The sequence below is a fragment of the Tasmannia lanceolata genome, unplaced genomic scaffold (genome assembly GCF_043159265.1).
Source record: "Tasmannia lanceolata isolate RefF3 unplaced genomic scaffold, GAP_Taslan_0.1 ptg000006l, whole genome shotgun sequence".
In the NCBI taxonomy this organism is placed as follows: domain Eukaryota; kingdom Viridiplantae; phylum Streptophyta; class Magnoliopsida; order Canellales; family Winteraceae; genus Tasmannia; species Tasmannia lanceolata.
In genome coordinates this window covers 37,717,443-37,741,679 of record NW_027518683.1, presented here as the reverse complement: position 1 = coordinate 37,741,679, position 24,237 = coordinate 37,717,443, and the positions used below count along the sequence as shown (strand labels likewise).

The 24,237-nt window shown below is 39.6% G+C and overlaps 1 protein-coding gene across 1 annotated transcript in view; it reads right to left on the bottom strand.

Annotated features, from left to right (window-relative positions):
* Positions 1–24,237, bottom strand: part of LOC143880272 (Tetratricopeptide repeat (TPR)-like superfamily protein) — a 75,865-nt gene that overhangs the window by 24,146 nt on the left and 27,482 nt on the right. The window contains exons 7-10 of the mRNA XM_077383115.1: positions 23,644–23,765; positions 23,271–23,417; positions 349–438; positions 89–213 (exon numbers count right to left, since the gene is read on the bottom strand). Coding sequence (XP_077239230.1) covers positions 89–213; positions 349–438; positions 23,271–23,417; positions 23,644–23,765 — 484 coding nt within the window. The remainder of the gene's footprint in view (positions 1–88; positions 214–348; positions 439–23,270; positions 23,418–23,643; positions 23,766–24,237) is intronic.

The following is a 24,237-nucleotide window of genomic DNA, read 5'->3' as shown; positions in this document are numbered from 1 at the left end:
CAATGATAAAGCCCCAAACAGCTTATTAAAATGCTTTAATTTTTCAATATCGATTTTACAGGAGAAGATCATTGATAATAATAATTACCGAGCTTCCTGCAGATTATGTTGTTTCATCAGTAGAAGCCCATAAGCAAGAAGAGCATTGGTTTTTTGTCGCACTCCTACAAAAGAATCCATGACTCTATAGACTGGTCCAATTAAATCTAATGCCTGTTAAAAGCAAAACAATAGAACAGCTCAACAATTAAATCTATTGTATTGGCAGGAAAACAACAGCATGGATAAAAACGGACCAAGCAAATTTTGAGAAAAATGAGTTTGTGATTCGACGTGAAAAAATTTCACCTTAGAAGATGACTCTGCGTCACCAATACAAATGTAGGACACAGCTGCATAAATTTCGCACATGGCTTGCATCGACTTGCGATCAGTTAGCTGAAAGGCAATCACAAATGCATAGTTGGATCAATATCTCCAGGTGAAGAAGCCAAAACTGTCACAGAAGAAGATTAAATGACTCCCCCACAGCTGACTAACAACAAATAAAACACAATTCTGTAAAATGCCCAACCATAATCATCATCCACGGTATCCATAAAATAATTAAGCCATAGTTTTTAAAAAAATTCGGCATTTTCAAAATATCACGAAAAAAAATATTTGGAGAAAAAGAAAAAAAATCTGATAAGAACCCGCCATGATAAAAAAATACTGCCTTTTTTTCTTTTTTTTGGCGACGTTTTCATGGAGTTTCTTTTACAAAGGTCTTAAAATAAAAAACAAAGGCTAAAGCAAAAATATATTTTTTATTTACCAGTTTTTTTCAATATAAACCGAAAATAAAGCACAACAAAATTCAAAATCTCCTAGGATTTTCCCACAATTTTTGTGAAAAGAAAAGAATTAGAGATTGAGGTAAGCCACAAAAAGTATGCTGCTTGCATTGCCTTACTCAAGCTGAAAAATAATCACTATTAAAGATCTATTATAAAACAATGACAATTAAGGATCTATATCTTTTTATTGATTACTACAGATCAGGTCAGATCTTACAATTATGTACATCCCTAGTGAATCAAATTCTTCTCTAGACAAACTATAAACTTTGGCATGTCAATTATTTTTGTGGGTGGAAAATTTGGCAAGGAAAGCAGTATCATAATGTGCTTATTTTTAGAACAATTATTTAAAAAGAAAAAGAAAGGGTAAGACCCATTTTGAAACTGATTTTTTAGGCTATTTTCACGATCGTTTATGGATTGGAGCAAGGAAAGAGCATATCAAGATAGAATATGAATTGAGATTTTAAATTTAGATTTATTGTGGTATATTGAAATCTATTCGATATAAGGGTGTAACTAACTGCACCATGAAGAAGTAAATTGCATTCGATATTCTAAATGAATTATAGATAAGAGTTGTTGGTTTGCAATTTAAATATATTGGAACATGCATGAAGCGAATGGTTCAAGAGTTACGGTTTGACACTATAAACAGAGTAAGTGAATGCTGAGTGCAGCATAGGATTTGATATTTAGCTTTGGATGCCTAGAAAGAAGTTCTTCCACATGTCTATCATTTGTTGGTAGAGAGGGCAATGGCCATTAAGCCATAAGAAATTGTCATTCATCACCTTTGCACTAATCGATTTTGGCCCCAACTGGTTGGCCCTATGATGCTTACTCAAAGATTTTCTCTCTTCATTTCATTTTTCTCCTTCAGGAGTTTCTTTCATGAATCGATCTCCCTATTAGCAATGTTAGTTTGTGTTCTCCTAAGGGTTCTCCCATCTACCAACAACCTTAAATGGATATCCATCCATGGTTCTAAATGTCAGCTCAAACCAAATCGAAATGTGCAACATGTTTCAATTTCCATTCTCATTGAAACGAAATCAATTGGTCGACATGTATACATTTCAGTAGCGATTTGTTCATGTCGACCAAAATGTTACCACTTTAGTATGCAAATGACAAATCTTTGGTCAACATGTCGAAATTTCAACCAAAGTGCATAGAGAAGCTTGAGTTTTCACATTTTTGTGTACTAATTGAATATTTTATGTTTTTTGGCATGTTTTTTTCATTTATGGTTAACATATATGCGTGTTAACTTCTAATTTTATCATATGTGAGTTATTGATAGATCTACCGATTGAGGGAGTCAGATATTTTTTCCCATTTCAAAATTTAATCTATTTTATTTTTTTCAAAATCTTTCAAAAAGAGGGAAAATTATAATTCTAAAAAATGGAAAAACAATATTATCATATAAACAGTTATTCCTGCTCGATCTACCAATTAATGGAGTCGTAAGGTTTTTCAATTCGAAAAATAATTATATTATTTATTTTTATTAGAAAATCTTTTAAATGTTATGCTGTACTTTCTTAATGAAATTAATAAATTGAGTGACAATTTTCCTACATTTTGTTAGGGTTGCAACTTGGGTTGGGTTTTAACCGACTCACATCAACCCGACCCGACCAGAAAAACCGTGGGTCGGGTTAAGAAATTGTAGGCCTCGGGTCGGTTCGTGTTTGACTGTAAAAAATCCTGCCATAAATTCGGGTCAATTCGGATTTAGAGGTAAAAAACTTACCCTCGTTATTGAAATTTATTGTTTACATAAGAGATATTTATAATACCTTGGTATAATACATTGCCAGTTGAGTAAAAACCAAAAGGCAATATCTTGATATAATACATCGCCAATTGAGTAAAAACAAAAAGGCAAAAAAAAAACCCTTCTTTCCCGAGTTCAAAATTGAGTACAATAAGAGAGAGAGAGAGAGAGAGAGAGAGAGAGAGAGAGAGAGAGAGAGCTGTGGACGGTGGAAGCAAATCAACGCTTTCTTTTTCACCACAACATTGAGTGCTCAAAGCCTAGAAGGTGGAAGCAAAACATTCAAAATCATAAAGTTTATTCCTTGGGAAGATTCTAATTCTAGCATTATGCATCATCATAGAATGTTATGCAGTGGTACTCTATGTTTCTAAGGTGCATTCAAAATCATAAAGTTTATTCCTTGGGAAGATTCTAATTCTAGCATTATGCATCATCATAGAATGTTATGCAGTGGTACTCTATGTTTCTAAGGTGTAGATTTTCTAGGTTAAGTAATGATTTTTGAGGAATTATTCATGTGGTCATGTTGTGTATTTTCACGTGGTAATGTTGATCAGTTATACTTATTTCTTTTTCCTCATCCTTTGCGTACAACCGAATGGCAATGGACATGAGGTTTTTTAGAAATTGGATGGAGTTCTTCCTCTTTTGACATTTTTTTAGAAATTGGATGAAGTTCTTTTACCCAACGGACCGTTTATGCCAATATCATATGGCTAGTTTATGAAAATATCTTATGGCTACTGATATTTGTATTACCATGTTATGATATGTTAGAAGTGCATGTAGTAGCCTTAAGGGCATAGTGGTCATTTGCATGTTCTCCCTTTATATAAATACATTAGTGAGGGGGTGCTCCCTCTCACAACAATCTTCTCCCATCTTCTTCTTCCCACACTTCAAAATGGTATCAGAGCCCTAGGGTTACCCTAGGGACCTATTGAGGGCCACCATCCCCTCCCACCTCTCCTCCCCAAACCCCCCCTGCGACTCCATCTCCCTCTCCCGCCCCTTTTTCCCCCTCCAAATCCTGACCCCTCTCCCGTCCCCTTCTCCCGACCCTGTTTCCGTCCCAAACAACCTGTTACAAAGGTTAGAAAAACCCCGAGCAAAATTGCTACACGTAGCGGAAAATTAAACTGTGTAGAACAAAAATTTTGCTCTAACCCAGGATTCTTAGGGACTAATTGATTTTATAGTAATTTAATAAACAAATATATAAATACCTTATTTTGCTGATGAGAAGAAAAACGTCTGCGTGATCTACTCCTCGAAAATCCACCAACGATCTAATCGACGCGAAACCGCAAGTTAAACTAATGGATTCCTTTCGTTGCACAAAGGATCTTGTAAACAACTCTTTGTTTACTTTATAATCTGATCTAAATCAATTATAATATGGGAATATGTATTTAGATCAATGGAGCTTAGTTGAATGTTTGTCTTTGACTTCGAAAAGACAAAACTAGTTGATGGAATTGAAGAAGAAGAAGAGAAAGACTTTGGGGTGTCTGTACCAATTTCCAGCACATGGAATTATGGAAGAGCTGTTGCAAACTATATTCCTTTGTCTTATATTTATCAAGTTATCAATTTCCGTACGCACAATCCAAAGTTTCTAGAGAAATCCCAAAAACAATGGAAACTAGCCACAATTGGAAGCTCCAATTTTGAAACAAGCTAGTTTTCTTTTTCAAAATAGAAACCAAACAATGTGGAAAATGTTTTTAGAAATTCTTAGACTTTTAAAAATCCCTAAATTGAGTTTTTCTAAGTAAAAACAGTGGGTTGTTTTATTGTATAAAGACAATCCCTAAAATATCTCCTACACTCTTTCATTTTTCTACGTACCTGCTATAATGTTGTAGGTCAAATTTTGACCACATATTTGGGCAAGTAAATGGCTGAATTAGAAAAAAATCATAAACTACAAAGTTGAATATCTTTCAAAGTTCTTCGAAACAAGTACTTACACATTAATTTTGGCAAAGAGAGGAGTAAGTTATAACTGTTTTAGTAAAAACAGTCAATAAGCTAAACTTATAATTGTTTATTTAATTTTTTTTAATTAAATAAACATATTTCCTCCCATCCAATGGGATAAAAGCTCTATCCATATTTTTCTATAATTCCCAAAATAACCTTTATGGTTAACACTTAACCATTTTGGTATTCTCAATGTATCCCATAGTGCAAATACACTATATACATTGTGTATATCCTTTCAATACATCTAATGCCACGAAACTAGTTCGTATATGCAACCAAATAAATGCGGGACCTCTTTCTAATAAATTATAATAGGTCAATCGAGTAGTGAGTGGGATCATAGCAGAGATTTAACGGTAGATCCTGCAGAACCCATAAATAGGCCCCACTGCGATTATTGCTCTATAGCCAATGCTACAATCGCATTGAGTCAGTGGCCTCTATCGAGACGTAACTCTGAAGATAATCGTCAAATCATCATCATACCCTAATCACATCAAATGTGCAAGTCATTTCTCTAAGTCCACATCTACCGAGTTGAGTCCTAAGGGGGGTGAACATTAACTACCCCCTGGGCTCACTCATGGTATACCTTTTAGTCAAGCAATGTCGGCCTGCAAATGCATTTGCTAAAACTATTTCAAAACTTATTTTGTGAAAACCTTTTGATAAACATTTTATCAAATCCACCTGGCCAGGTATTCTAAGCATACTGCTCTGACCAAAACCGTAGATGTTATCCTATTAAATAGGCGGAGAATTCCATGCAGGGCATCACTATTGACTTCGAATGTTTGTCGAACACTCTAGTACTACCCTCTGGTGACTCAAGGAGAATCCCGGTTAGATAGACTAAAAATGAGAGACTTGCCAAGAGAACAATATGACCCCTTAGGTCAAAGGACCTATAAAGGGTCCTGTATGGTAGAATAGCTCAACTATCTCCTTCCACAAGCTATTTTAATGTGATCTGTTCAGTACATAATCCCATTGTCGTATCCATTCTATCTTGCTTAGGGTCCACTACCCGAGTGATTGAGATAAGTCACTCCACATCTCGTGCATGTTGGCAAGATAGATGCTAGTTGTATACAGGAGGAGGTGTCCAACCTCAACCCCAACTAGGAACTACTAAGGTCTACAAAAAACCGGAATCTCATATCTCCTTGCTCCCTAGGATCTGTGAATCCATGAGCATGGGTTTCTTACTTTGCTACCTAAGGACAAATAAGTGTCAATGATAAGTAATATATCACACATATTTAACTTTTAGTACCCATAATTTGTCATGAAAAGAAACTTTTATTGACTAACATGCGAAATATACTGCGTTTTAGGGCACCAACTCTAACAGTCTCCCACTTGCCCTCAAAGCCAGTTATGCATATATATCAGACCCATCCCTTCAACATGTCTGTCAAACACCTTTTGACTAAGAGGTTTGGTAAAAGGGTCTGCCACGTTATCCGCTGAAGCAACCTTTGCAATAACCACATCTCCTCTGTCAACGATCTCCCGTATCACATGATACTTTCGAAGTACATGCTTGGACTTCTGATGAGACCTTGGTTCCTTTGCTTGAGAAATCGCTTCGCTATTATCACAATACAACGTAATGGGTCTCTCTAAGGTCGTCCAAAAACTTTCACAGTCATACTGTCTCCTTCGCTGCTTTACTCGCAGCGATGTACTCAGCCTCAGTCGTGGAATCTGCCGTAGTGTCTTGCATGTAACTTCTCCATGACACTGCCCCATTCGCTAAGGTGAACACAAAACTCGATAATTATTTCATGTCATCAACGTTGAAAGTCTGCGTCGGTAAAACCAGAAACGACTAACTCGTCTGCACCGTAAACTAAACAATAATGTTTAGTTCGCATAAGATACTTGAAAATATGTTTAACTGTTGTCCAATGCTCCAGACCTGGGTCCAACTGATATTTGCTAACCACACTTACAAAGTGACAGATATCTGGTCTTGTACATAACATGGCATACATAAGACTTCTTATAGCCGAAGCGTAGGAAATGTTGTTCATAACCTGCTTATCCTCAGGTGTCTTAAGAGACATCTTGGATAGCTAGATTCCATGCCTGAAATGAACTAATCTCTTCTTGTTATCTGTCATGTTGTACCTTGCCAATATCTTATCTATGTAAGTTTCTTATGATAGCCCAAGCTTCCTATTCTTACGGTCCCTAAACAATTTAAGTCCTAGAATGCATGAAGCTTCTCCAAGATCTTTAATAGCAAAGCTCATCATAGATCGAACCATGTCTAACAATATTCAATTTCTCCTCTCTGACACACCGTTTAACTCTGGTGTTGCAGGTGGAGTCCATTGAGAAACTATCTGTTTTCTTTTAAGTAGTCCTTAAACTCATCCGAGAGGTACTCTCCTCCCCTATCGGAGCGAAGTGTCTTAATTTTCTTGTTTAACTGGTTTTCTACTTCACTCTTGAACGCTTTGAACTTTTCAAAGATCTCAGACTTACATCGCATTAGGTACAGGTAACCGTACCTTGAATGGTCATCCGTGAAATTCACGAAATAGACAAACTCTGCTCTTGCAGGATGAGAAAGAGGACCACATACATCCGTATGTATCAATTCCAATACACGTTCGTTTCTTCCACTCTTGCCCTTGAAGCTTGAAGGGAATTTTAGTCATTTGGCCTTAGAGAGATGGCTCACAAGTTAGAAAGGGTTCCACTTGGATTAAATCCAATGGACCATCTTTCACTAACCTTGTGATCCGCTCTAGGCCAATATGACGTAATCGAAGATGCCAAAGGTGTGTTGGAATTACCGTGTCCCTTGCCATTTCGAGGTTTGGAACATCAATACTCAGAATATTCTCAACATTGCTTACGTTCTCTAAGGCGTTAATTAAGTACAGGCCATGACTCATTACACCTTCCACAATTAAGGAATTTCCCTTTTTAATAAAAACAGAACTTTTATTAAAACTAGTAGAATATCCATCTTCAAATAATTTTGAAACTGAAATTAAATTCATTCTTATTGAAGGTACATAGAGACAATCCTTTAATATTAGATAACCGCCTGAGAACGTCAAAACGTAATCTCCTACAGCTTGGACCGCAACTGTTGCTCGACACACCGGAAAAATACAGGACCAATCATATTGGTTTCAGCAACAAACACTTACAACATGCCTAAGGTAGGCTTGTTGCCCTGCTTGGTAGCTAGATAGCTCTTGTAGTTCCGCTTCCAATGTCCAGTCTTTCCACAATGGAAGCAACCGTCGTTGCCCTTGGTTGACTTTTTTTTAAAGTACTTGTTTTTTACCACTGGCATGTTCTTCTTAGGGCCTTGGCCTTTTGCTCTTCCCTTCCCTTTACCTTTGGGCTTAGGTGTTGAGGGTCTGTTACCCTCTGCTAGGAAGGCACTATTCTTATTTTCGTCTAGGATCTTAGCTAATGGGTTAAATGAAGTCATGGTATCTACGCACAAAGGAAAAAAGGCATAATTAGCAAAAACCACCATTTTAGTTAATTTCATGACATGTCCATTGGATCTGGGATTTTAATCTACAATGGAACCGCCCATTGCACGTCTCATTCACGGGCCCCTCAACCACGTGAATCAAGAGAAATGTATAATTTCTCCAATGAGCATCGGAAACTTATTCAACAACTTTGAATAAGCAAATTCATCTAATCCTATGAGATCCGATTTATGTTCGGCCTCCAAGAATTGCAGTGTGTATATCCTTTGGGCGTCAATACCCTTTGCTTGGTTAAGTTATACCCACTGCTTGGGAAAACTATACAAATCTGCAATGGCTTCTGCTTTGGCATGTGACCAGTGTATCATGCATATTCTCTTTATCCTAGTAGGAACCTAGTCAAGAAACAGGATCGGCTTCTGCTTTGGCATGTGACCGTCCTATTTCCAAGACTAGCTAACGGTTAGATGGCTGTGGAAGGCCACGAGGTCTTGTCCTTTCCACTTGACTCTGTTTATCAACTTAATATTATTAAGAGGGTTATTTAATGTGGGAATAATAATCATTGTGTATGTTTGATTAGGCAACCATTGCATAAAATAAAAACATACATAGCAAACCAAAAATTGACATCCATCACATGAAATGCAAACAAACAAACCATGGAAATAAAAAAACACCATCTATGAAACCCAATTTGGCATCTTGGATCATAGGGATTCTCCCACTAACCTTATTTGAATAAGAAAATCCCTTCAACACCATATTGCCAAATTGAGAGTGAATTATGGGCAACTTTGTGCAACGGCACAAGGGGAACTTCGCTGGACTCAAAGCGAATTTCCAAAGGAGTGTAATCTGATTTGCCTCATCATATGAAGCATATTATCATCAGCAACATCAGCAAGTGGATCCCTCTTTGATTGGATCGAATCTGCCTCCATCTTCCAGTCAATCTGGAGCATTCCTATGTTGTGGTATCCACGATCCATCTTTTGAGCTCCAAGAGAATGATCTCATCCTCAATTGGTCTTGGACAAACAAATATAAACTACCCTAGTGTCCTACCCCAGCCTAGGTGATCTATACATCATAATCAATCTCCATGGGAAACCAGTCGTCCGCCCAACTGCCCAGAGGGAGTAATTAAAAACTGAAATAATTAAACTGCATTGCGGACTTTAATATTACAAACCATAATATAAAAATATCAGAACATAACATCCATAGAAAGATCATGCATCTCATGCATGAATTGAGGTTCAATCTCCTTGTTGCCCATCTTTCACCAAGAGCGATCAATTCGGACAAAACCGGGTTAATTCAATTTTGATTAACACACAACCATCCTGATTTTAATTAGAAACATCATAAAATATTTTTATATGGTCTAATAAATCAGCGTACAAAATTTTGCGCGAAAACAAAATCGTTTGATTTGTGAAAAACAAAATTGTTCCATACCGGGAACACAATCCAGATAGCATGACCTTTCGGATAACTTTGAGTGGGATATAGTTACTCGAATTCTTTCTCAAGGATCTGATCATATTACATACACCCCAAGGCATTATTTGAAAAGTCTATGTTTGGGTTATAGGCTTTACAAATCGTTTGGGGTGGAGAAACAAAAACCCAAATTAATTTTCGGGATTAATTTCCTAAATTCCAACAACTTTTTCCAAACTTTGAAAAATTATCTCCTAAACCGCTCTTCGGATTTCGATGATTCTTGATCCGTTGGATTCGTATTCGAGTCTATTTTCCAACCATATAAAGCGATCAGTCCAGAAATCCACGATGCGGTTCAGTTTTACTGTTTTCAGACAAACAGTTCTATGTTTATTAAAACACAAAGACTAGGAACCTCGGATAGCCGGGATAAACGTTCGAACTCAAACCGGATCACCTCATGATCTATCTTTGGTTCGTTAGCCTCCCAATCTATTCGCTAGTAAGCTCTGATACCACTTGTTAGGAAGGTTAGAAAAACCTCGAGCAAAATTGCTACACGTAGCGGAAAATTAAACTGTGTAGAACAAAAATTTTGCTCTAACCCAAGATTCCTATGTACTAATTGATTTTATAGTAATTTAATAAACATAAATATAAATACCTTATTTTGCTGATGAGAAGAAAAACGTCTGCGTGATCTACTCCTCGAAAATTCGCCAACGATCTAATCGATGTGAAACCGCAAGTTGAACTGATGGATTCCTTTCGTTGCACAAAGGATCTTGTAAACTCCTTGTTTACTTTATAATCTGATCTAAATCAAATTATTATATGGGAATATGTATTTAGATCAATGGAGCTTGGTTGGATGTTTGTCTTTCTCTTAGAAAAGACAAAACTAGTTGATGAAATTGAAGAAGAAGAAGAGAAAGGCTTTGGGGTGTCTATACCAATTTTCAGCACATGGAATTATGGAAGTGCTGTTGCAAACTCTATTCCTTTGTCTTGTATTTATAGAGTTCTCACAATCCAAAGTTTCTATAGAAATCCCAAAAACAATGGAAACTAGCCACAATTATAAGGTCCAACTTTGAAACAAGCTAGTTTTCTTTTTCAAAATAGAAACCAAACAATGTGGGGAATATTTTTAGAAATTCTTGGACTTTTAGAAATTCCAAAATTGAGTGTTTCTAAGTAAAACCCGTGGGTTGCTTTATTAGATAAAGACAATCCCTAAAATATCTTGTACACTCTTTCCCGCTATAATGTTGTAGGTTAAATTTTGACCTCATTTTTGACAAGTAAATGGCCGAATTAGAAAAAATCATAAACTACAAAGTTGTAGATCTTTCAAAGTTCTTCGAAACAAGTACTTACACATTAATTTTGGCCAAGAGATGAGTAAGTTATGACTGTTTTAGTAAAATCAGTCTATAAGCTAAACTTTTTTTTTTATAGGTAATTTAGGGTTAGGCAGAACCCCACCAGATATATTAAAAGAAAAGGAGCAATTACAAACAGTTATAGATTGCTCTAGAGGAGTCCTCCAAAAGAATTACATTCGGATCATTTGGGATAGAGGAAGAGGGGATTGGAAACCCCTTACAAGGACAAGAGAATTTAGATAAGTAATCAGCAGATCTGTTTCCCTATCGCCAAATGTGGGATATGATCCAATTTTCAAAATTATCTAGGATGTGATGAAGCTTTTCCAGAGCAGGGATTTTTCTCCAAGGGCAGTTGGTGGAATTTTGAATAACTCTTACTGCCAATAGGGAGTCAGATTCTATCCAAAGCTTAGTTGAGTTCATCATTTCAGCAAGCTGAACTCCCTTTAGAATTGCATCTATCTCGAGCTCTTAAATAGTAGCTGGGGCGCAGTTTAGAGAGAACATTGCTGTGGAGGTCCCTTGTTTATCTCTAATAATTCTTCCAATGCTACCATCAACATTGGTCAACGAAGCATCAGTGTTGAGTTTGCTGAACAGCGGCAGAGGAGCAATCCAGGTGCAGGTCTTCGTAGTAGATTGAGTAGAAAAGAGAGGGATATTCCAGAGGCTTGCAATTCTGAGATTTTCTTCAGTATGAGAGTCTTCAAGCTTGAGGAATAGAATTTTGTCCCTTGCTGCTGAGAGGATGGATTTCAGAATATATTTTTTGTGTTTCTTCTGATTTTCATATATTCTTCTATTTCTTTCTAACCAAATGAAGTGAATTGTAGCAGTAAATAAGATTCGGACTAGAGTGGGGGTTTGGCCTTTCATTTTAAACTTGCTTCTGATCCATGATTCTTCTTCATTGATTGATTTCTTCTGCTTCTTTCTCTTTGAGATGCGCCAAAGAACTGATCTCCATATCCAAGATGAGTAGCCACAGGAGAAAAAAAGATGGTTGTGGGATTCAGATTCAGTATTACATAGAGGACATGTTTTGTCTCTTAAGGGACCAAGGAAGAGAAGCCTATCTCTAGTGCTTAGTTTTTCCTGGAAGGCTAACCAGGAAGTTAAGCTGAATTTGGGGATGTGGCCAGGGACCCATATGGAAGAGGCCCAAGGGAGCAGGGAGCTTTTATCTCTTATGGTATTCCAAGCACTGTGAGAGGTGAGTTGGCCATTTGATTCAGGTTTCCAAATAACTTTGGTCTGGGACTTTGAGGTGAGAGGGGCAGAGTTTGTAATATCTTTGAGTTCAGAGAGTTGAGGCAAGTTCTGAATCATGTTCCACCACGCCGCCTGAATGGTATGCTGGATGGAGGCGTTAAGGGGAATGAAGTTTAAGAATGAGCCAAATGATATCTAGTTTGAGACTGGGCCATTTGGGTGCCAAGGGTCAGACCAAAATTTTAGGCTGGAATTTGCGCTAACAAGGTAGCAGATGTGGGGCATTGCTAGATTTCTAGCCTTGATGATACTTCGAGCAGCCCATGAGGGTCTGGATGGCATTGGGAGAGTCCAGATGCTTCTGTTCCTGATGTATTTGAGGTTAAACCACCTAACCCAAGGAGTTCTTTTATTATCCAGGATGTGCCACAATTGCTTCAGTTGAGCTGCATTGTTTATGTCAGATAGCCTCCTAATTCCTAAACCTCCCTCTTTCTTAGGCTTACAGATTGATCCCAAGAGATGCTGTGGTATTTTTTGTTCCCATTTCCTCCCGACCAGTAAAAGTCTCTGAGAATTTTCTCCACTTTTTCCAGCACATTTGAAGGGATGTGGAATGCTGCTGACCAATATACTTGGTATGTGCTGAGAATCGATCTAATCAGCTCCACTCTGCCGGCTCTCGAGAGAATGTTGTTGGACCAGGAAGATATTCTATATCTGACTTTATCTATAATTCGCTGGCAGTCTTGTGAGGTGAGCCTTGAAGTTATGAGGGGGAGACCAAGAAATTTGATGGGGAAGGATCCTTCATCAATTTTTAATATGTTGCAAATGGCTCTTTTTGAGTTATTTTCAACTCCGGAGAAGAAAATTTCACTCTTTGCCGAATTGAATTCCAGGCCAGAGCACTCATTGAATTTCTTTAGGCAAGTTAGGATCCCAGAGGCAGATGAGGAGGTTGGATCAGGATAGATCATGACATCATCAGTGAAGAAGGTATGAGAAATGGTTAAATCTCTACGGCAAAAAGGGGTGGAAATTAGGCCAGCAGATAGGGAGGAGTGGAGAAGACAAGAGAGCATTTCCATCACAAAACAGAACAGGAGAGAGGACAGAGGGTCTCCTTGCCTAATTCCATTTGAAGACTTGAAGAAACCTTGAGGGACTCCATTTATGAGGATAGAGAAGGAAGGGGTGGTTATGCATTGGGAGATCCATTTGCACCAATTTTCTGGAAAGCCAATTTTTGTAAGGAATGTGAGTAGGGAGGAATGATTTACACTATCAAAGGCTTTTTTGAGGTCCATTTTGATACACATGGCTTTGGTGGAGTTGGATTTATGGAAATTATGGCAAAGGTCATGGGAGAGAAGAATGTTGTCTTGTATGGTTCTCCCTCTGATGAAAGCAGATTGGAATGGGCTAATCAAGGAGTCTATATGAGGTTTAAGCCTATTTGCCATGAGCTTTGTGATGGTTTTGTAGATAAAATTGCAGAGAGAGATGGGGCGGTGTTTTTCAGGGGATGAAGCATCAGGACATTTCGGGATCAAAGCTATGAAGGTATAGTTCATTTCAGGAAGGAGTTTTCCTTTAGAGAAGAATGAGAGAATTGCTTTGGAAATGTCTTCTTTCACCAGGTACCAAAAGGCCTTGAAAAAATATCCATTGAATCCATCGGGACCAGGGGCTTTGTTACCATCAGAGGAGAGGATAGTATTCCTGATTTCTTCTTCAGAGAATGGCACAGATAGGGATTGAATCTGGTCTGGAGAGAGATAGTGCATCAGATCTGGAATGTTGCAGGGATCAGAAGGATGGTTCTGGCTTTGAGAATTGAGCAGGTTTTTGAAGAATGAGACCATAGTGATAGAAATGGTTTCAGGGTCAGAGGAGAAAGAACCATCTAGGGTGGAAGTACCTTGAATGCTGTTTTGATTTCTTCTGGCCATCATTGCAGAATGGAAGAAGGATGAATTTGAATCGCCAAGGTTCAACCACTGGATTCTGGACTTTTGCTTGAAGAGGATTTCTTCCTTTCTTGACATTCTGATATAGGCATCCTTCAAAGTTTCTTCAGTCTCTCTCAAGTTTTGATCAGTTGGGTTGAGGGCTAGCTGACTCTGAATTGTGTCAAGTTGCTGGTGGAGGAGGGGAGCTTGGACATCGATTCTTCCAAAAACAGTTGAGTTCCATATTTTTAAGGCTTTTTTTACCTCTTTGAGTTTCTGGGAAATTTGATACAGATGGGAGCCTTTCACTTCAGTGGACCAAGCTCTTTCAACAATTTCGTACACCGAAGTTTCTTCCAACCACATTGATTGGAAGTGGAATGGTTTTCTGCCATTTTGTGTGGGATTATCAAACTGGATGATCAAGGGAGAGTGGTCCGAGAGGCCATGGTGATGATAGGTGTTGAATGATCTTGGGTAATTTACAAGTCATTCAGAATTAACCAGAGCTCTGTCTAAGCCTAAAATTTCTAATTGACCAATTCACCCCCCCTCTTGGGTTGTCACACTTGTATTTCAATGATATTATCTTTGGTGCAACAAATGAAAGTATGTGTGATGAATTTTACCAATGCATGAAGAATGAATTTGAAATGAACCTGATGGGTGAGCTTAAATTCTTTCTTGGTCTTCACACACATCAATTAAATAATGGTATTTTATTTAAACAAGGAAAATATACGCATGAACTATTGAAGAGATTTGGCATGGATAGATCTCCTGTGAAACCTACTCCCATGAGTACATCTACAAAGCTATCTAAGAAGATAGTAGTGCAAAAGTTGACCAAAAGAAGTCTCGAGATATGATTGGTAGCCTCTTGTATTTGACTGCTAGTAGACCTGACATCATGTTTAGTGTTTGCTTGTGTGCATGATTTCAATCAGACCCAAGAGAGTCCCATTTGTTTGCAGTCAAAAGAATTTTCAAGTATTTGAGAGGAACTCCCTCATTTGGTCTATGGTATGAAAAATCTTAGTCATTTGACCTAGAGGGCTACTCCGATGCCGACTTTGCCGATTGTCGAGTAGATAGGAAGAGCAAAAGTGGAACATGCCAGTTTCTTGGGAGATCATTAATCTCATGGTTTAGTAAGAAACAAAACTTTGTTGCCCTATCTACCACTGGGGCCGAGTATATTGCGGCTAGAGCCTGTTGTGCTCAAGTTCTCTTGATGGAAAATACATTGTTGGATTTTGGTTTAAACATGAAATGTGTACCTTTTCATTGTGATAACACTAGTGTTGTAAATCTCACCAAAAATCCAATCCAACATTTCGAACACCGGACAGATCCACCTGAGGTAAGAGAAATGTGAGGAGTTCAGTTTTGACACTTATTATTTTGATTTTATATAGTTTAGGGTTTAAATGGGTTTTTTTCCTTCATTTTCGCTGTCCGGCGAAGTTTCAGTGAAATTCCAACAAGTTTGTTGATCTCTATGGATACCTCTCGTCACGAGCTTTCCAACAAGACTGACCTCGCTCAATTTCGTCAAGAAACGAAGAAGTTAAATGCCTTCAAAATTTGTGAAAAATTGGAAGAAAATCACCCTCAGGAGAAATCTCCCATTCGTTGGGAATGGTCTATCGAGTCTTTGTTCCATCGACCGAATAGGTCACTCAGTCGACCAAAGTTTTATTTTTAATTTCAAGTTCAATCGAACGAACAATGGGACGGTCGACCGACCATTAGGTACCTGAAATTTTTATTTTCGGTTTCGATTGAAAGAGTTTGGCCATGGGATCTAAGATCAGAGAGAGAACAAGAGTCTACCCAATTGTTGAAGTCTTCCATATCAATTGCAACTGGATTAGCACCACCAATCCTTTCATCAGCAAATCTTGTGATGTTGAAGTCTCCAATGCTGGTTCAGGGGAGATTTATGCTTGTAGAGATGGCAGAGAGATGGTTCCAAAGGGCGCGCCTATCAATCCCTTTGTTCCTTGCATAGACACTGGTGAGGTTGAAAGTGATTTGGGTTTGAAGGTATCTGACTTCACAGTGAATGAATTAGTCAGACTGGAGGTGGGAATGAACCTGAACTAATTGGGGGTTCCAAACTAGCCAGATTCTTCCCCTTTCAGAGAACTTGTAGTTTGCAAGATAGTCCCAAGGTCCACAGATTTCATGAATGTATTTGAGCATTTTTTGCTGAGGGGCATGGGTTTCAAGAATACTAAGCAAAGGAATGTTATGGTTGGTGATGATATCTCGGACTTCCTTCCTTTTTGTACTAGTACCAAGACCTCTTATATTCCAGACACCAAAATTAATCATGATGGATAAATGGGGGGTCGGGGAGGATAAGGCCAACTGATTCTGGCTTTCTCTGAAGAGGTATGGGAATGGTTTTGGAAGAGTCAGAACAAAGGATAAGTACCTTGAATGTTGTTTTGATTTTTTTGGCTTTCTATTAGCTAAACTTACAATTGTTTATTTAATTTTTTTTAATTAAATAAACATATTTCCTCCAATCCAATGGGATAAATGCTCCATCCATATTTTTCTATAATTCTCAAAATAACCTTTATGGTTAATACTTAATCATTTTGGTATTCCCAATGTATCCCATATTGCAAATACACTATATACATTGTGTATAGCCTTTCAATGCATCCAATGCCACGAAACTAGTTCGTATATGCACCCACATAAATGCGGGACCTCTATCTAATAGATTATAATAGGTCAATCGAGTAGTGAGTGGGATCGTAGCAGGGATTTAACGGTAGATCTTGCAGAACCCATAAATGGGCCCCACTGCAATTATTGTTCTGTACCCAATGCTACAATCGTATTGAGTCAGTGGCCTCTATCGAGACGTAACTCTGAAGATAACCGTCAAATCATCATACCCCTAATCACATCAAATGTGCAAATCCTTTCTCCAAGTCCACATCTACCGAGTTGAGTCCTACGGGGGGTGAACATTTACTACCCCCTGGGCTCACTCATGGTATACCTTTCAGTCAAACAGTGTCAGCCCGCAAATGCATTTGCTAAAACCATTTCAAAACTTATTTTGTGAAAACCTTTTGATAACATTTTATCAAATCCACCTGGCCAGGTATTTTTCTAGGCATACTGCTCTGACCAAAACAGTAGATGTTATCCTATTAAATAGGCAAAAAATTCCATGTCGGGCATCACTATTGACCTCGAAGCTTTGTCCAACACTCTAGTTAGGGGTGTCAATGGATCCAGACGGTCCGATGGATCGTCCAAATCCAAACGTTAATGAACGAGATCTAAACATATGAACCATATTTCGGATCATCAAATCTGGGATCCGAAAAATTTTGGATTGTGCATGGGCACGCCACAGATGCCCATTGGATAGTCACAATCCGAAATGGTTTACAAAAATACCCTCCAAATTTTGTTAATGCTAACCCTTCTATGAAGGGTATTTTGGTCAAAACCTCTCTTATCACTTAATGAATCGGATGGGAATGCGATTTCACTCATTTCAGTCGTTTCATTTCATACTTTCACGAAGGAAAAGAGAGAGGGGTTTTGTTCTTTATGCATCATATTCTTTGATAATAGTTATACATTATATTTGTGTATGTAATTTTGATTAGTTTTATTGTTTACATGCATTATTATACTTATGCACAGATTAAACATAGATAAATTTTTTATTTAGTTGAAGAAAATGCATAGAGACACACTAATAGTGGACTGCCATTCTATCTGTTTTTTAAAAAATTAATTGTCTACTTAGCTTAGTGGGACATATTAGGACACTCCGATGGACGGTCCGAATTAAAATGGATCGTGATCATGATGTGGAAAGTAGGATCCGAAGAACAATCCGACTCCGACCCGACCCCAACCCGACCGATAAGGAATTTGACTGGATCGTGACTGTGACATAGGTGGATCCGACCCGAAGTGGATTCGTTGACACCCCTAACTCCAGTACTACCCTCTGGTGACTCAAAGATAATCACGGTTAGATAGCCCAAAAATGAGACTTACCAATATGACCCTCAGGTCAAAGGACATATAAAGGGTCCTGTCTAGTAGCATAGCTCAACTATCTCCCGTCAACAAGCTATTCTAATGTGATCTTGTTCAGTACACAATCTCATTGTCCTACCCATTCTATCTTGCTTAGGGTCCACTACCCGAGTGAATGAGATAAGTCACTCCACATCTCATGTATGTTGACAAGTCACTCCACCTCTCTTGGACAGTAGAAGCTGGTCCGACTCCTCCACCCCCTATCACTTCTTCCTCTAGTCGTCCTCCCTCGGGGGATGTTTCATTCCCTCTGATGACTACCGTACCACTAGATGGGTCCAATTATGTCAATTGGAAGGTTGCTGTTGAAACTAACCTAATTGCTCGATGTAAGATCTATATCATCCATCGGCCTCCTCTAGCATCCACTGATTCCTCCTATGAGAAATGGGAGGAGGACGATGCTATGGTGCGCACTCTCTTATGGCAGAGCATGATCACTCAGATTTCTGGCACCCCATGATGCATCTTCCAACCGCCAAGTGCATCTGGGATGGGACTACAGTTCTTTTTCTGAGGTGGGCGATCTTGCTCGCATTTGTTCCACCTATTCCCAGTGGATGCATCTTCGGCGTAGTGACGCCCCTCTTTTTGCGTACTACAGCCAGTTTGTCTCACTGTCAGCAATTGGATGTTCTCATGCCTCTCACGACCGACTTAGCTATTGCTACCCAGCAGAGGGACCAGCTCCGTGTGGTTCACTTTCTTGAGACGTTGGGTCCTGAGTTTCTTCCTCTCCGACAGCAGATATTTAGATCTGGGACTATGCCCTCCCTACAGGAGGTCTAAGTACAGGCTCAGCAATGCATAGTTGGTTCTTCTCTGCCCACTCCAACCTTTGATGGCTCTGCGACGGCGGCCTTTAGTACTGGTGATCGTGCTCCCCGTGGGGTTGGCACCTTTGGACGCGGCCGTGGACATGATTCTGGCCGTGCTAGCCATGGCTCTAGCAGAGATTTTATTGGTGGCTGGAGTACTAGTAGCCGTCCTCGTCCCTATTGTTCTCATTGTCGACGGGAGGGACATTCTCTGGACACATGCAATGTTCTACATCCTGAGCATCGTCCGCCCCCTGCTCCACTGTTTGGCCGCTCTGCCCATCTCTCTACTATTGATGCATCAGACTCAGTCCCTTCTTCCTCCTCTGAGTCTAGCCATGCCGCGCCTCCTAATGGTGTGTTTCTTTCTCTCGCCGACTACGATGAGTTTCAGCGCCTCAGGCTAGCCAGTCACCATCCGAGTGCCGGGTTTGCTCAGCCAGGTAGGTCTCCTGCTTCTCTTCTCACTCGCTCGAGCTCCTAGATCATTGATTCTCGAGCCTCGACCCACACGACGGGTACTTCTTCATCTCTTCGTTCTTTTCGCCCTCTCCTCTCAGTTTATTACCCTTGCTGATGGGAGTACTACTCTCATCTCTGGTATTAGTACCACCTCTCCCTGTCCTGGTCTTACCCTATCTTCTGTCTTATGTATTCCAAAATCTCCTTTTACCTTACTTTCAGTTAGTCAGCTTACTAAACATCTTAATTGCTCTGTCTTATGTTATCCGTCTTATTGTTTATTTCATGATCTTTTGACTAGGAGGATGATTGGCTTGGGCCGTGAGGTGGATGGACTCTACCGTCTGGACTGTGGCCCTTCTCGCACCATTTTGCATGGTTCCATCGATGCCTATCAGTGGCACTGCCGTCTTGGTCATCCATGTCTTGGGCGTTTACAACGCACTTCTATTATTTCTTCTCATGTTCTGTCATTTCAGTGCGAGGCATGTGAACTGGGAAAGCACTATCGTGTGTCATTTCCGTCTAGGCTTATCAGTAGGGCCTCACTCCCTTTTGATGTAGTGCACTCTGATGTATGGGGTCCCGCGAGGACTACCTCTATTTTTTACTATAGATATTTTATTGTCTTTAGTGATGATTTTTCTCGCATGACTTGGGTTTATTTGCTTAAAAGATAGGTCTGAGGTTTTCTCCACTTTTCGCCATTTTCATGTTGAAAGTACAAATTAGTTTCAATGTACCCTCAAATGTTTGCGCACCGACAATGCTAAGGAATATTTCTCCACATCCAATGGCCTTCAGGAATTTCTTTCCACTCGTGGCATTGTCCACCAATCTCCATGCGCTCACACTTCCCATCAAAATGGTGTAGCTGAAAGGAAGCTGCGCTCTTTACTTGATGGGGCCCGGACTCTCCTTATGCAGATGCGGGTCCCCAAATCTTATTGGGACGACGCTATCCTCACCGCATGCTACCTAGCCAACAGGCTTCCCGCTTCGGTCATTGCTGGCTCCTCTCCCTTTGCCATATTGCGCCCTCACCATGGCCCTTTCCCTCTCACCCCTAGGATCTTTGGTTGTGTGCGCTTTGTCCACAACCTTGGTCCCGGCTTAGATAAGTTGGATCCTCTGGCCGAGCGATGCATCTCTCTTGGGTACTCCCAGACTCAGAAAGGTTATCGCTGCTATAGTCCTCGCTTGCGTTGGTCCTTTGTGTCCTGCCGATGTCACCTTTTTTTAGTCCACTTCTTACTTTGACACTTCTCATGCAGACTGTCCCGCTATTCCTGATTCGGATATTCCTCTACCTCGTGTAGTCCTCCCTGATCCTCTTCTCCTTTGCAGGTTGATGAGACCACCCCTGTGTGAGCCCTCTTCTTTGGTACAAGCTCCTACGGCTGTCCCTCCCGTTACTCGGAAGACATATCAGCGCAGACCCAAGTCTGGAGCCCATCCTCCTCAGTTTGCGCCATCTCTTTCTCAGCCAGAGATCACGTCTTCCTCCTCTCAGGTACCTATTCTTCCCTCTCCTACAGTTACTCCAGACGCTCCCATTGCTTCTCGTACTCGTTCTCACAGTACTGCTCATCCATTGCCTCTGTTATTTCCTATGACTCTCTCACCCCACTGTTTAGAGGTTTTGTCTCTTCCTTGTCTTCTGTCTCTTTGCCGCAGTCTTTGTCAACTGCTCTTGATCATCAGGGTTGGCGGGCGGCTATCGATCTCGAGATGGAGGCCCTTCAAGCCAATCATACCTGGGATTTGATTCCCCTTCCTCCTGGGGCTCGACCAGTGGGCTGCCGCTGGGTTTATGCAATGAAATACTTACCTGACGGCACGGTTGAGCGCCTTAAGGCGCGGTTAGCTGCCAAAGGTTATATACAAACTTTTGGAGTTGATTATAATGAGACCTTCTCTCCTGTTGCCAAGATTCCTTCAGTTCGGGTTCTCATCTCTCTTGCCGTCAACCAAGGGTGGCATCCGCACCAATTAGATGTCAAGAATGCCTTCTTACATGGTGATCTTATTGAGGAGGTGTATATGGAGCAACCTCCTGGGTATGTTGCTCAGGGGGAGATGTCATCTTCAATATGTCAGTTGAGGAAATCTATATATGGCCTCAAGCAATCTCCCAGAGCTTGGTTTGGAAGGTTTAGTGATGCTATCATACTTTTTGGCATGAAACAATGTGCAGTTTTCAGTTATCATTCTGTTGTTGTTGTGTGCTACTGACAGTATATGTTGATGACATTATCATCACAGGCAGTGATTTACTAGGGATACAAAAACTGAAGACCTTTTAACTGATAGAATTTTCAACCAAAGACCTGGGTTGTCCTAGGTATTTTCTTGGAATTGAGGTTGCCTATTCTACTAGAGGCATTTCCCTCTCACATATGAAATATGTTCTGGATCTTCTTAAGGAGACAGGTCATCTCGGAGTGAAACCTATTTCTGTTCTCATGGACCCAAATGGGAAACTCCTTCCAGAAGAAGGAGATTTATTAGAGGGTCGTGGCCGATACAGGAGGCTGGTGGGTAAGCTCATATATCTCACAGTCACTCGTCCAGATATCTCATTTAATGTTGGTGTTGTCAGCCAACATATGAGCTCTCCACGTACTTCACACTGAGCAGCAGTGATTCAGATTCTTCGTTACTTGAAATGAGCACCAGGTAAAGGCCTCCTATTCAAGAAGCAAGGGCATATCAAGGTGAAAGGCTTTTGTGATGCAGATTGGGCAGGATCTCCTGCGGATAGACGATCCACGACGGGATATTGTACCTTTGTTGGAGGCAATTTAGTGTCATGGAAGAGTAAGAAACAAGACACAGTTTCCAAGTCCAGTGCCGAAGCAGAGTATCGAGCCATGTCACATACCAGTGGTGAGCTTATTTGGTTCGGTTCTCTCCTATCAGAGATTGGCTTTCCTCCATCCTCTCCAGCTCGGCTTTATTGTGATAATAAAGCTGCAATTTATATAGCCACCAATCCTGTCTTTCATGAGAGAACCAAGCACATAGAGGTTGACTGACACTTCATTCGCCAGAGAATACATAGAGGCGAGATTCATGTTTCCTTCACTCGATCCATGGACCAGTTGGCAGATGTTTTCACTAAACCCTTAAGTAATGCTAAATTGAATGACAATTGTAACAAGCTTGGAATGTATAATATATACATTCCAGCCTGAGGGGGAGCGTTAGAAGTGTATGTAGTAGCCTTAGGGCATAGTGGTCATTTGCATGTTCTCCCTTTATATAAATACACTAGTGAGGGGGAGCTCCCTCTCACAACAATCTTCTCCCATCTTCTTCTTCTTCACACACTTCAACATGATAATGACACAAACTCGTCTTGTCTTTTATTATTTAACCAGCTGTTGAAAGCTATTACAATTCTCAAAAAGCTCTCAACAGCCAATTAAAAAGAAAAAGACATGGTGAGACTGTTAATATCAAAATATGGTAGTGCAAATATCAGTAGCCTACGCAATTTACTTGTTATATTTTAATGCATTTTTTATGTACTTGTTTCCTTTTCCTTCTCGCCTCATGCATCGCATGTGCTTTCTTACTTGTATATTACTGACATCATTACATAACTAAACGGGCATCACAGCATGTCAGACAGCTCATGTCTGTGTCCAACAATGATAGACCTATCTGACTAAGTGACATGGCATTCTGAAATACAGCATCAGATTAATATAATCTAGGAGAAGAAAAACAAAAGAGCTCTCAGGCACAAATACATTCAGTATAAAAGCATGAAGACATAAAGTAACAAACCTTCACTGCTTCCAAAAAATGAAAGGCTGCCTCACTGAGACAACCAACGGAATGAGCATATTGCCCTCTTAGCATTTCAACAATACATTCACATCCTTGTAAAATTGTTGGGAAACGAATAAACCAGTTTCTCATCTGCACCAAAGCCTGCAATATATACAGAGTTTACTAATTATTCTAATACTCTTAATAGCTATAAAAATGGTCTTAGTTTTCTCCAAAATTAGCTTTTTCTTTTGTCCTCATAAATTGTTTCCAGTAGCCTTACATAAAAAAATTGTATAAACCACAAAATATGAAAATAGGAGAATTGAAGAAGCTCGAGACACCAACATGAGCTGAACAGCATTATTGGTGCTTAGAAGTATATTACCTCTTGTGCTTCAACAAATTCTGATCGAGTGAGGTCTACTGCAACTTTGTTTTCCAGGAATTGCATTAGAAGCATCAAATACACTCCTGCCATCCAGATAGCAGAGTGCTGCAAATCCACCTCTAGATAGCATAAAATTGGATGAATCATCCGTATTTAGTGTCAGTAACAAAGGAACCAAGTAGATAATCCTGACATTAATAATGACTATAAATGTACAAAATGGGTGAAGATAGATAAAAGTTTAAAATTTTAACAGCCTTCTATCAGCAACATATAGTATCAAAGTAGAGTGACTGATTGGATCCCCAACAGTACCATTCAAAAGGGGTCCCATCATTTCCATTAACAATAACCCAGACTAAGTAGTAAGTTGTTCCATAGTTGCCAGAATGGGAAGCGAAGGGTTAAGAAAAGATAAAATGCAGGAAGCGAAATAAAGAAAGTAAAGAGGAAACATATGAGAAATGTTATTGAAAGTCACTATGTAAAGAAGGTTTGGGTTAATGTAGATAAGGATTACAACTAGTAAAGAAGGTTTCGCGTCTGATTATAATTACTAGTTTTAAGAATTTATAGTTTCAAATGTTTTAA